Source organism: Portunus trituberculatus, chromosome 10, assembly GCF_017591435.1.
Source record: "Portunus trituberculatus isolate SZX2019 chromosome 10, ASM1759143v1, whole genome shotgun sequence".
In the NCBI taxonomy this organism is placed as follows: Eukaryota; Metazoa; Arthropoda; class Malacostraca; order Decapoda; family Portunidae; genus Portunus; species Portunus trituberculatus.
Genome location: NC_059264.1, coordinates 8752768 through 8765804, shown reverse-complemented (window position 1 = coordinate 8765804; position 13037 = coordinate 8752768). Strand labels below are relative to the sequence as shown.

Sequence of the window (13037 nt, the reverse complement as noted above, 5' to 3'; positions counted from 1 at the left end):
TATAGTACCGCACACCACAAACTGGAAGGGGTTACCGCCCGCCGCGCCCGGCCACATTCAAACTACAAGATAAGGAACGTGTGTTAGTGTTTTGCTTTTGTTAACATTTCCCGGCATTTTACAAGATGGCGACAGTCGTATCGAGAAAAGAGAGGCACTGATAAGTCTTCCAAATGCTTAGGTAAATAAGGAAACCTAGTAGCCGCTGACCAAAACAAACTTGAAACATCAAGCTCTCAGGACTCAGGACAAGCATCATGGAGGTGGAGACTGTAGCTGCGGAGATCAGATACTCCCTTAAGGTACCAAACCTGTCCAGTTACTGTGAAGGGAATGAATTATATACGGAATTCTCCTTGTCAGTGTGCGGGCTACGGTCAAGATGGGCAGTGAAGGTCCAGCCCTTCCTCTCCTCTAAGCCCAACAAGCCACACCCTCTTAACAGCGACATTGGCATCACTCTCTCGTGTCTTGGAAGCAGCATCACCAACCCTGACATCGATATTTATTGCAGCATTGTTGGCAGGGGAGAGGAACATGAGAGTAAGCTGGAGTTGGTGAAAGAGGAGGAGGATGGAAAGGCCACACAGTACTGTACTTGGCAGGGTGTGTTGGTGCCCCGTCTGGCTCTGCACGTGTATGATCTGCTGCCCCACGATCAGCTGACGGCTCTTTTACGATTTGTGATCAGAACGGATGATGTTTGGGGAAATGATGATCCTTTGGAGGAACTAAGTACCCAGATAGGAAAGTTGAGGAAAGGTAAATGCCCTGGTGATGTTAGTATTTTGACGTCAGATGGTGTGACTATATGTGCCCACAGTCATGTCCTTCACGCCCGCTCCAGCCTGTTAAGGGAAAGAATTCTAGATGTTCCGGAAGAAATTACATCACTTAGTATTAAGAAACACCAAATGAAAGAAAATGTATCGGAAATAGACTCACAGACGCCCCTGAGCAGTTTTTTCGGGAGTGACGTGTCATCTTCAGGTTACACCAGTAACACTTTATCATCCACAAACTCCACAAGCATGTCACTTAATGTTTCCAGCCCAAACCACCCCAAATCAGTCAACATTTCCAGCCCACTCCAGCCAAAGTCAGCTAACCTCTTCAGTCCAAACTGCAACAAATTGGCTAAAGTTTCCAGTCCATACCGCCCCAAGTCGGCGAACATTTCCAGTCCGTCCATCTCTAGGTCGCCACTGAGAACTGACAGGGTTACACCAAGGTCTGGAGGTCGTGTGACTGTCGCCTCCCCTGGCCGCCTCCTTACCCCTTCACACTCCACCGGACAGAGGCGTTGCCATGGTGGAATCTCCTCATCTGCACCGGCAGACAAGAGACCTTACTCTCCATCCAAGGTCTCCCCCAGTAAGCGTCTGTCACCCAAGGTTAGTCAAGACATGCCCTGCCATAGAATCCTGCAGTGGGAAGATCAGTTGCCCAAGTCAAGACAACCATCACCGCTCCCTCCTCTTTTCTGTGACTCGGTAAATTCCTCCTCATCCAGCTCTGCATTCAGCAAATCTGCCTTGAAGGAACTAGAGTTGAATATCCAGAGGTCGCCTGGTAGAGATCATACTGTCAAACTGAACATGTCTGCCTCTGTCGCTGAGGCAATGCTGGATTGGATTTATACTGGTAAGTATGACCGAACTATCCCTGCTACTGTGTATTTACCTAGTTGTATTTACCTAGTTGTAGTTTTACAGGGCCTGGACTTTACGCTCATGTGGCCCTGTCTCCATATCTACACTTATCCAATTTTTCTTTAAAGCTATGCACACTCTTTGCTGACACCACTTCCTCACTCAAACTGTTCCAAGTCACAACACATGTTTGCAGGAAACTATATTTTTTAACATCTCTCAGACATCTTCCCTTCCTCAGTTTTTTACTATGTGATCTTGTGTTTCTAATGTCATATTCTTCTCTCAGAATCAGTTTCTCATTATCCACTTGGTCCATTCCGTTAATCAATTTATAAACTTATATCAGATCCCCTCTCTCCCTTCTCTGTTCCACGGTTGGTAGATCCATAGCCTTTAGTCTCTCTTCATATGTCAATCCTTCAAATTCTGGAACCATTCTTGTATCCATTTTTTGTAGTCTCCAACTTCCTTATGTGTTTCTTTTTATGGGGGGTCCACACAACTCCTGCATATTCCAATCTGGGTCTTATTATAGTACTTATCAATTTCTTCATTATTTCTTTGTCCATGTAGTTAAATGCTAATCCAATATTCCTTAGCAAATTATATGTCTCTCTAAAAATTCTATCAATATGGCTTACCGGTTGATTGTTTTCTTCCATAGTCACTCCCAAATCCTTTTCCTTTTTTACTTTTTCTGGTTCTACTCCATCTCCCATCTTATAGATTCTCACTAGTCATCTTTCACTCTTTTTTATTTTCATGACATGGCTTTTGTCCACATTGAATTCCATCTCTCATTTTTTACTCCATTTCCAGATCTTGTTTAAGTCTTCCTGCAGTATTTCACAATCCTCTTTTTGCTTTATAACTCTGCACAGTTTTGCATCATCTGCAAACAGATTTATGTAGCTGTTCACTCCCTCTGGCATGTTGTTTATATATATGAGAAAAAGTATTGGCACCAATACTGACCCCTGTGGCACTCCACTTTCTACTGCTCTCCACTTGGACTTCATATCTTTAACTACCGTCCTTATTTCTCTGTGTGTGTTTGTGTGTATGTGTGTGTGTGTGTGTGTGTGTGTGTGTGTGTGTGTGTGTGTGTGTGGGGTTGTGAGTGTATTTACCTAGTTGTATTATACAGGGTTCAGCAGGGGCTCATAGTGTCCTGTCTCCATTTATCTATTTTTTCTTTACAGTTATGCACATTATGTGCTGTAACAACTTCATCACTCAATGCATTCCACTCTTCCACTGTTCTGAGTGGAAAACTGTATTTTCCAATATCCTTCACACACTGCCTCATCCTAACCTTTACATGTCTTTTTGTTCTTCTAGCTTCTGTCACCAGCACCAGGTCTTCCTTGTCTTTTTTTCAGTGCCATTTACTATTTTATACATTGTTATTAGATCTCATTCTCTTCTATCTTGTAAGGTTGGTAGTCCCATTTCCTTCAGACTTTCTTCATCATGTTAGGTCCTTTATTTCCGGCACCTTCTTATCTGTGTGTGTGTGTGTGTGTGTGTGTGTGTGTGTGTGTGTGTGTGTGTGTGTGTGTGTGTGTGTATTCACCTAGTTGTATTCACCTAGTTGTAATTTTACAGGGCCTGGGTATCATACTCGTGTGGCCCCGTCTCCATATCTACACACATCCAACTTTCCTTTAAAACTATGCACACTCCTTGCTGACACCACCTCCTCACTCAAGCCATTCCACACCTCCACACATCTTTGTGGGAAACTATATTTTTTCACATCCTTCAAGCATATTCCCTTGGCTATCTTTTTACTATGCGATCTTGTAGTTCTACTTAAGTTTTCCTCTCTCAACATCATTTGCTCATTATCCACTTCATCCAGTCCATTCAACAGTTTATAAACCTGTATTAAATCTCCTCTTTCTCTTCTTTGTTCCAAGGTAGGCAAATTCATTTCTTTTAATCTCTCCTCATAGGTCATTTCTGCCAATTCCGGAACCATTTTTGTTGCCATTCTCTGCAATCTCTCCAACTTCCTTATATGCTTCTTTTTATAAGGGGACCAAACCACTCCAGCATATTCCAATCTTGGTCTAATTACCATACTAATTAATTTCTTCATCATATCTTTATCCATATAATGGAAGGCTAATCCAATATTTTTATCAAATTATACGTTTCTCCAAACATCTTATCAATATGAGCCTCAAACTGCCCATGGTCTTGTATTATCACTCCCAAATCCTTTTCCTTTTCCACCTTTTTCAACACTACTTCTTCACCCATCTTATATGACCCTCTTGGCCGTCTTCCACTCTTCCCATCTCCATCACATGACTTTTGCTCAGATTAAATTCCATTTGCCACCTCTTGCTCCACTCCCAAATCTTATCCAGGTCTGCCTGTAAAATTTCACAATCTTCTTCACTCTTCACACACCTACACAACTTCGCATCATCCGCAAACAAATTAATATAACTGTTTACTCCTCTGGCATGTCATTTATATATACCAGGAAAAGTATTGGTGCCAGCACTGAGCCTTGTGGGACTCCACTCTCCACCACCAACCAGTCCGACCTTGCATCCCTTATTACCGTTCTCATCTCCCTCCATCTCAAGTAGTTTTCCATCCACTTTAACACTTTTCCTTTCAGTCCTCCATAAATCTCTAATTTCCATAACAGTCTCTCGTGAGGTACCTTGTCAAAAGCTTTCTTTAAATCCAAATATACACAGTCCATCCATCCTCTCTCTCCTGTATTTTGTCAACCACTCTTGAATAAAAGCTCAGTAGATTTGTTACACATGACCTCCCTTTCCTGAAGCCAAATTGATGATCCGATAATAACTTATGATCCTCCAGGAACCGTATCCAATATTTCTTTATCACCCTCTCACAAATCTTACCGACCACACTTGTTAGAGACACAGGTCTATAGTTAAGAGGCTCTTCCTTACTGCCTCCCTTATAAATGGGCACCACTTCAGCTCTCTTCCACTCTACTGGTACTTCCCTGTTTCTAATGAGCACCTTATAATATCATATAATGGATCAATCAATTCTTCTCTACACTCCTTCAATAATTTTCCTGAAACTTCATCTGGTCCCATCGCTTTATCATCTTTAAGTTCCTCCAACATTTTATATAACTCCTTTTAGGTATCTTAATGTCCTCCATGTGCACATTTCCTTGTACATTCTGTGGCTTTACAAACATTGTTTCTTTAGTAAATACTTGCTGAAACCTATTATTTAGCAATTCCGCTATATTCTTAGGGTCATCTACTATCCCTTGCTCTCCTTTTAATCTTTCAATGGACTCTCTCTTTTAAGTTTACCATTTATGAACCTGTAAAACAATTTTGGATGTTCCTTACTCTTGTCTACAATATCTTTTCAAATTTTCTTTCTTCCTCCTCCTTACCCTCACATACTCATTTCTTGCCACTCTATAATTCTCCTTATTTAGTATATTCCTGCTCTTTTCCATCTTTTCCAAGCCACATCTCTCTTTTCCTTAGCCTTAACACAAGTTGCATTAAACCAATCCTTTCTTCCTTCCTCTCTTGGTTTATACTTTGGTACAAATTTCATAACTCCTTCTTTATAATATTTCATAAAAATCTCATATTTCTTTTGCACTTCTCTGATTTGTAACATCTCCCAATCTAATTTTCTGAAATAATTTTTCAAACTTTCTGTGTCCATCTTTCTATAATTCAATCTACCACTCCTGTATGTCTCGTCCTTCCTTCGCTGTGTTGTTGCTATCTGCATTTCCATAACCACATGATCACTCTTTCCCAAAGGACACTTGTATTGTATATCTCCACATAGGTACACTTCTCTTGTTAACACCAAATCCAGTCTAGCCGGTTCATCATCTCCTCTATATCTAGTATTTTCCTTCACCCTCTGTTCCATCATATTTTCCATCATTAGATTAAGAAATCTCTCTCCCATGCTTCTTCTCCAACACCACTTACTAGATTTTCCCAATCCACCTCCTTACAATTAAAATCTCCTACTAGTATCACCTTTCTTTTTCCAGATAATACACTTTCCAAACTCTGTAAAGTATCCTTGATCATATTGTCGTATTCCCTTAATGTCCAAGAATTTGTTTTAGGAGGTACATAGGTCACCATGATTATTAATTCTTTTCCATCACTTTTTATCCTTATGCTTATCACTTCTGCATTGTTCTTCCCATACCAAACCTTATCCACATTTATTTCTTTCTTCGTCATAATCATAACTCCTCCTCCACCTTTACTCTCCCTATCCTTTCTCCATATATTATATTTATTATCCAAATTTATCTTTGTTTTTTCATGCAATTTTGTCTCAGTCAAACACACTATATCAGGCTTCTCCACTATCATATAGTCTTGCAATTCCAATCTACTTGACAGTATCCCATCTATATTAGTATACATTACGGTCCACCCACTGCTCCCTCTAGGGGTTCCTCCGTATTCCTTCTTTCCACATACCACTTTCTGACTCTCTCTCCTATAACTCTCCAAAAACTTTCTCTTTCCTCCTCAGACCGCTCATCATTTTTCCTTCTCGCCTCTTCCACCAATTCCTTATATCTTCTCCTCTCTTCCTCATTTCTATTCTTTCTCACAAACACCTCTTTACAACCTTCTATCTCTCTTAACTTTGATGTTCTATATAGGACATCCTCCAGATTGTTGTGACTTCAGTACTACTTTAATCGGTCTGTTCACTCCTCCTTATATGGACCCAGTCTATGGATCTCTTCCACTTCTTCTTGTAGGTCTTTTTTTTCATCATCATTTAGATTTTTGAACAGATCTCTTACCGTTTTCAATTCTTCCTTAATTCTCTTAGGCTTATATGTTATATTTTGTTCTTTCATCCCAAATATTAACACACTCTTCTTCTTTTCTGCTATTTCCCTTATCAATGTTTCCTTATTCTTCATTACATTAACCAGTTCCTTGGACCTTTCTTTTTTGTCTTCCTTCAACTGATCTTTAATTATTTCTTGTAATCCAACCATCTCTGCTTCCCTCGACTCAGTCCATTGTGTTTTCTTCAGTTCCCATTCCCTTTCAAGCCTTTCATTCTGCTCACTAATCATTTCCTTAAAGTCATCTTTCTCCTTTACTACTCTCTCCATTTTCTCCTCCAACCGTCTCTTGTATTTTTCAACCTCCACCTTCAAATGCATTCTCATCCACCAATCGTTTTCATTTTCCTCCAGTCTCTTAACTCTTTCCTTCAAAGCCTTGGAATTCTCTATCCTGCTCCTCCTCACTCCTCTGAACTTTTAATTCCTTCACTAACTCCTCAAATCTCTTCTCCAACATCACCAATCTACCTTGCAATGTTGCCCCTGTTGAAGCTGGACTCATGCTTTGACTGGCCACTTTCGGCTTTGCTCCCTGGCCCTCATCAACATATTTTGAATTTGGTAATTTATTCCTTACTGGTCTATCCATTTTTCCTTACTTTTCTTGGGAACATGTGGGTGTGTGGTCACTGGGGGCCAGGCCTGGTAGTTACGTGTGTGGTTGGATGCGTTGGCGACTGCTATGGCTGGCCTTTGTGGGTTCCCGCTCTGTCGTTTGGAGTGTGGAGGTTTTCCCACCTCCGATCACTCCCATGTACACGTCACCAGGCTACGTTCACACTGTACACTCGTTCACTCGCTCTGGTCGCCCCTCAATAGCAATAACTATTCTCACTCAAGCACATTGCTTAGCGTGTGGAGTGTTATTTAGATGCCGTTCATGCGCAGGAGGCACGTCCGCTCTCCACGGAGCGCGGAGTGTGTGTGTGTGTGTGTGTGTGTGTGTATGCTTTTATTTATGTTTGAGAAGGAGGCTTGTGACTTGCCTTGCTTTTCCATCTTTAATGGGTTGTTTTTGGTGGGGTAATATTGAATAACATGAACATTTTCATCTGAGGGCTAGGTTAGGTTAGATTAGGTTTTCATTCATTTAGTTCACTGATTTCAGCACTGATCTCTATCCTTTGTTCTTAGGTGAGTGCAGTGACCTGGCACACCTGGCCAAGCCTTTACTGGTGGCAGGGAAGAGGCATGGTGTGGAGGGGCTGGTGGTAGCATGTGAGCAGTACCTGGCAGCAACCCTCACCCCAGCCACTGCCCCACACATCCTCCTGCTGGCCCACAAGTACTCGGCTCACTCTCTGTGCTCTGCCTCCATGAAGTATGCTGTCTCTCGGGTATGGCTGGAATCTTTCTGTTTAAGGATATGTTATCATTATTATGATTTAATTTTGTTCTGGCGGATGATCTCTTATTCATGTCACATCTTCCATACCCTATCTTAAAGTCTTCTTCAGTCTTTCCTCTGGTTTCTTTCAAACTGTTTGATGCTGTTTTAAGTAGCATCGACCGGGGTGAATATGGGCCACTTTTTACATCTTTTATAAAATTTATATAAATCAGTCAAATCAATTGAAATTTGTGTGAAGGTACCTTACTATGTGATACATATTCCCTGAAAGAAAATGATAATTTTGATTATCATTATAGAAGTTATTAACATGAATAAGTGGCCTACTCTATGCCGAAGTCCTGGGCTGAATGGGGCCACCTTTTGGGGTGAATTGGGCCATCCTTTGGGCCACTAAAGTTTTGATGTTTTTTATTTTTGTTTTTAGATTTTTATATAGTTCTTATAGGCCACATTCACACCTCGAATCTGATAAGGTGTTGTGCCCACAAGCTTTATGGGTCCATGAAACACGTATTTCACATCAACTGAGTCATCAACATCATCCCTTTTCAGCCTGTCATATGTGTCATTTGGTTTTCTTTCCAAAAACTTAATTTTCAAGAACTCTTTGCCACATATAATCACATGCCCAATATATGCTTTACCATAATCTATCCCACAGTTGCCATTTTCTTGTATTTCTCTCTTTTTCTGTATTCTACTGTACTTCCGAGCATTAAACATTGCAACACCTTCAATTTCTTCATCTTCGTCCATGTCCTCTGTACTGCTGATTGAAGAATGACTGCTGTTCAATAGCTCAGCATCTTCCTCTTCTGCTGAACTGGGCTCCTTTAGTGGAGTGCTGTTGCAGAATCTCTTCCTTGATGTCCTTTCTTCTGGCACTTTCCTTTTCTTTTCTACAGTCTCTTCTTCAAACTCTTCCAGAAAGTCATCAACATCTTCCCCAGATGAAATTTCTTTCCTTTTTCTTGTGGTTCTGTATCTTTGTTTTCTTCTGCTTTCTTCTTTTCAAGGATCATCTTTTCTTTCTCCTCGACTGCTTCTAAGAACTCATCATGCGTTATGATGTAACTATGGACATCTATTTTTCTTCTTGCCATTGTCTGCGTTGTACCACTAGTGGTTAGGTAGGGTTTTCTGAAAACATCTGCCATTGTCTGCTCGAAAGAAGTTGAAGGGGAAATCATCTCTCTGGGAGGACTGACCTTTGGAGTCACTGGTTTGTGGACTGGCTCTGAAGATGTCTGGACACTTTTGCATAATTTATACAGATCTGGGTTGAATGTTTTCACTGGATAAACACTGCGATCAGGTGGATACAAACCAGTTTTTTTAAAAGCCATTTTTACATTTGGGAGACTGAAACATTCATCCCAAACTTTGCCCCCCAAATCTACGAATTCCCCTTTGGTAATTTTCCGAGCATAGTTTGGTGCTTGCCATTTGGCAATAGTGGCATCCCACCTGGTCTTCAAAGGCTTGGAATAGCAAACATCAAGAGGTTGCAGTACATCAGTGGTGTGAAGAGGAAGTTTAATGATGGTTATAACTAAAAAAAAAAAAAAAAAAAAAAACATTAGGGAGCTTTAATTTAGCAAAAACATAATGAAAGTGTGGTGGCCCGATACACCCCGGTATACGAAATACACCATGGTGAATCGGGCCACTCATTGAAGTGCCTATAGCACTAAAACTAAAAGGAGTTTTTAATTTCTGATTAAAGCATGTAAAAGAACAAAAAATTATCTATATGACCTGCAATTTTTATAAAGAATTCAACAAAATTTAGTGTATTTTCAGGAGAAATTTAATTTTTTTATTTTATTTATTTATTTTTTTTTTTTTATTTATTTATTTTATTTATTTTTTTTTTTTTACGAAAATTTTGCAACTTTGAAAAGCATGCTATTTTGGGGATGCCCTAGGAACCATAAGTTTTCAGTCAGGACCAAAAACTTTTTTAAGGTTGTGTAGATATTGAAGTGGGCTTTCAATGTAAGTATTCACTTTTTTCAATTTTCAGATTTTTCATAAATTTTTGAGGAGTGGCCCAATTCACCCCAACTGGCAGGGGGGACCAGTTCACCCCGGTCTACGCTACATGTATTATTGTATCCCTCGTCTGCACACTTAGCCTATCCTTTCAACACCTCATCACCTTGTCATTGAACATGTTATACCACAGTTGTTAAAATTAAACTCAAACACTGATTGATTTAAGGTTGAATGTATTAAGTAATTTTTTCATGATCTTTTTTGTATAGGCCAAGGAGGTCACAAACCAACCATCCTGGTCCATTGTGGCCAGCTGTGCCCCAGCCCTCATGACTAGATTTTCCCGCCTCCTAGCCCTCCATGCCCACCCTGGCCGCAGGAGGTGACTGGCTCTTGTTACACCACCACCTCATCACCCACACACTACTGGTATGTGGTCTTATCTTGTTACTGCTATATTCAGGCATTATAGCTTCTTACTGTTAATGATCAAGCACCACAAGAACGTGTGATAGAATGAATATTGTGTCTAGGCATGACTATTTCTCTTTAAGAACTGAGAACATTGGGAAATGAGGGAGGCTGCAAGAAGCCACAATGAGGGAGTGGTGTGGGATTGTCAGCTTGATATATGCATAGATGTGATGAATTTTCATCACAGGAACAGAAAATATTAGATGAGCCTAGTGCAGTTAGGAATGATCTTTAAGTGAAGATTCAGTAAACTTATCAACAGGAATGACAATGGCATACATATACAGGAGCTGTGATGTGTAGGCTCATTAGTATGTTGTTCCTCACCATAGTCACCATTGTCATCAATAGTCATTTGTCACTCACTGACTAGTCACACTTGAATTCCTCGTGGTACAATAAAAGGATTCAAAACTGGCTGGGTTTTACAGGACAAGATGAGTGTGTGGTTGAGATCTACCTCCTCTACACAGACCTTACCCATCTTTGTTCCCAGGTCAGTGAATGCAATGCATGGGTAGCATTTGATGGGCTGTATCACTATGTATGATTAAGAGATTACAATTGTGTTGGCATGTGTAGGGAAACATAAGATCTGTACCACGTATCTTTCTTCCCATTAGTCAGTCTTTACTGAACATTCTAGTGATGTATATTTGGTTGTGCTCTGGTATCCTAAATGCTTTGTACATTCCATTTCTTAACAATGAATGATTGGGTAACTATTTCCTGTATTGTAATGTATGGGTGTGTATTATATTACTGAGGTTGAGATTGAGTGCCCAAGTAGTGATGGTACAGAGTCCAGTGAATTCCATGTCTATAAACCAAATACACCAATGTATGAACTAATAAATTGTCATGCATGAAGAGCTTTGCAGGACCAAGAAACAAGAAAAGAACTGGAAATGTGGTAAGTGGAGGTATTTCCTTGTGGGTCCTTTACTGTGTGAAGTATTTTGCATGGTATATCATCACCACTGGGCAAGTATACTGTACATAGATGTGTGCTATAGTGTAATGAGGTGTGAGAATGTCAACTCAGCATTATATCCCCTTGTATTCTCTTGTGACCAGAAGTTAGCTGCCTTGTACCCCATGTGATACTTGGTACAATGGCAACACACTCACTAAATGTTATGCTATTAGAATTCCCCATTGGAGCATTGCAGAAACACTGAGAAATTGATCCAGTGTAACCAAGGAAGGGAATGGCTGGGAGATCAAACCTCTGACGGAAAATCCATTGTAACATTTAGTCGTATGTGTTGCTGACCAAATTAGAATTGCTTTTATATAGTAAGCTGAGTAACCTGTCTGTCTCTGTGCAAGGTAGTGGTTCTTTTAAAGTAAGGCAGGTGAGACAAGACTCACCTCACTGTAGCAATGGCAATAAGGGTTCTCAGCCTCCTCACTCTGTCACTTACATAGCATTTCTCAATACTATGCAACTTTTTATAGTATGTAACACTAACAACATGAAAGATATATTCTTGAATAGATATATAATGTCATAATGAAATTATTATACAAATGAATTATTGATATTAATACCAGTTTTCTTTAGCCCTTTTTTATATTGTCTGGGATGTGGGATTCAGAAAATGTGTTTGTGTATTTTGCATCCCGGTATGATCCTTCCCTGTGATCGTAAAGAGGAACAAAAGGGCACCACAAAATGTATTGATTAGAAATATGGGATGTTATAATGATACACTCCTTTGATGCTGTACTGATTCAACCTGAATTACAGATGTAGTTTATGTTGCACTGCACAAGTTAGCTACTTTGAAGAAAATGGCAGAAAAATTTCTATACTGTAATAATTCACTATTTTTGCTTTTTATGGACATATTGTAGTGTCAGAAATGTTGAATTGTACCTCCTACATTTTACATTTGCACTGTAGAATACATGGCAATGAACATAATTTGTTTCGTTGTAGTGTCTGTTATAGCAATTGTGTTATGGTGAATGAAGAATCTATGGGAAAAGAATTAATTGATTCCTGGAAATAAAAAAAAAAAAAATCAATAAATAAAAAAAAACTCAGTATTGCACCTAGTCCTAAATTCTTGCAATCCTGAGTTCTGCACTGCTTTGAAAAGTATCAGTCACATTTACTTTACCATTGACTGATAAGGGGAAGGGGAGGTGACAGGGAGGAAGATTTAAGACCTGACAAAAGAAGGGAAGAAGAGACAGGCAGCAAATTGGTGGGATACAGCTCACTTAGCTGTTGAGTTAGTCTTGTCTGTTTTAGTTAATTATTTATTTATTTTATTTATTTATTTATTTTTATTTATTTATTTAATTTTTTTTATTTATTTATTTATTTATTTATTTTTATTTATTTATTTATTTTTTTTCTCTCTAAATTTCAGGGGTCACATGAATGGCAAGTTTGTTATGCCAATTTTGGTTCATTATTACAAGTGAATAATTATTAAAATATCATTGCATTACCACAGTTGTATGTTATATGAACAATGCATTGTTGTGTACAGTACTATACAAGCTTTCATTCACATTGTAGCTTCAAAACCATCAGGTGAAGAGGACTGATGGTTTTGCTTATTAACTACTTTAAGTTTTGCTTCTGGTAATGTGGCAGAGATAATTTACAGTCACATGCAGCAAATAACCCAATACAGAGTTTGTGTTCGGTTTGTTAATCTCCTGGAGT

At 39.4% G+C, this 13037-nt stretch overlaps 1 protein-coding gene across 2 annotated transcripts; it reads left to right on the top strand.

Annotated features, from left to right (window-relative positions):
• Positions 1–11902, top strand: LOC123501957. Of its 2 annotated transcripts, XM_045251072.1 has the most exons (4): positions 4–1644; positions 7660–7862; positions 10147–10306; positions 10783–11902. In XM_045251072.1, the coding sequence occupies exons 1-3, from the start codon at positions 258–260 to the stop codon at positions 10261–10263; spliced, it is 1707 nt and encodes a 568-aa protein (XP_045107007.1). In that variant the 5' UTR covers positions 4–257; the 3' UTR covers positions 10264–10306; positions 10783–11902. The 2 variants fall into 2 exon arrangements, with proteins under 2 accessions (XP_045107008.1, XP_045107007.1); XM_045251073.1 differs by lacking the exons at positions 10147–10306; positions 10783–11902 and adding an exon at positions 9906–10122 and having other exon boundaries at positions 1–1644.
• The last annotated feature ends 1135 nt before the right edge of the window (positions 11903–13037 follow it).

Bases quoted from the DNA above. Each gene is read 5' to 3' on its own strand.
- LOC123501957 (XM_045251072.1), top strand. From the start codon at position 258: ATGGAGGTGGAGACTGTAGCTGCGGAGATCAGATACTCCCTTAAGGTA. The intron at 1,645-7,659 runs GTAAGTATGACC...CTTTGTTCTTAG, and splicing joins GCTGGATTGGATTTATACTG to GTGAGTGCAGTGACCTGGCA. The intron at 7,863-10,146 runs GTATGGCTGGAA...TTTTTTGTATAG, and splicing joins TGAAGTATGCTGTCTCTCGG to GCCAAGGAGGTCACAAACCA.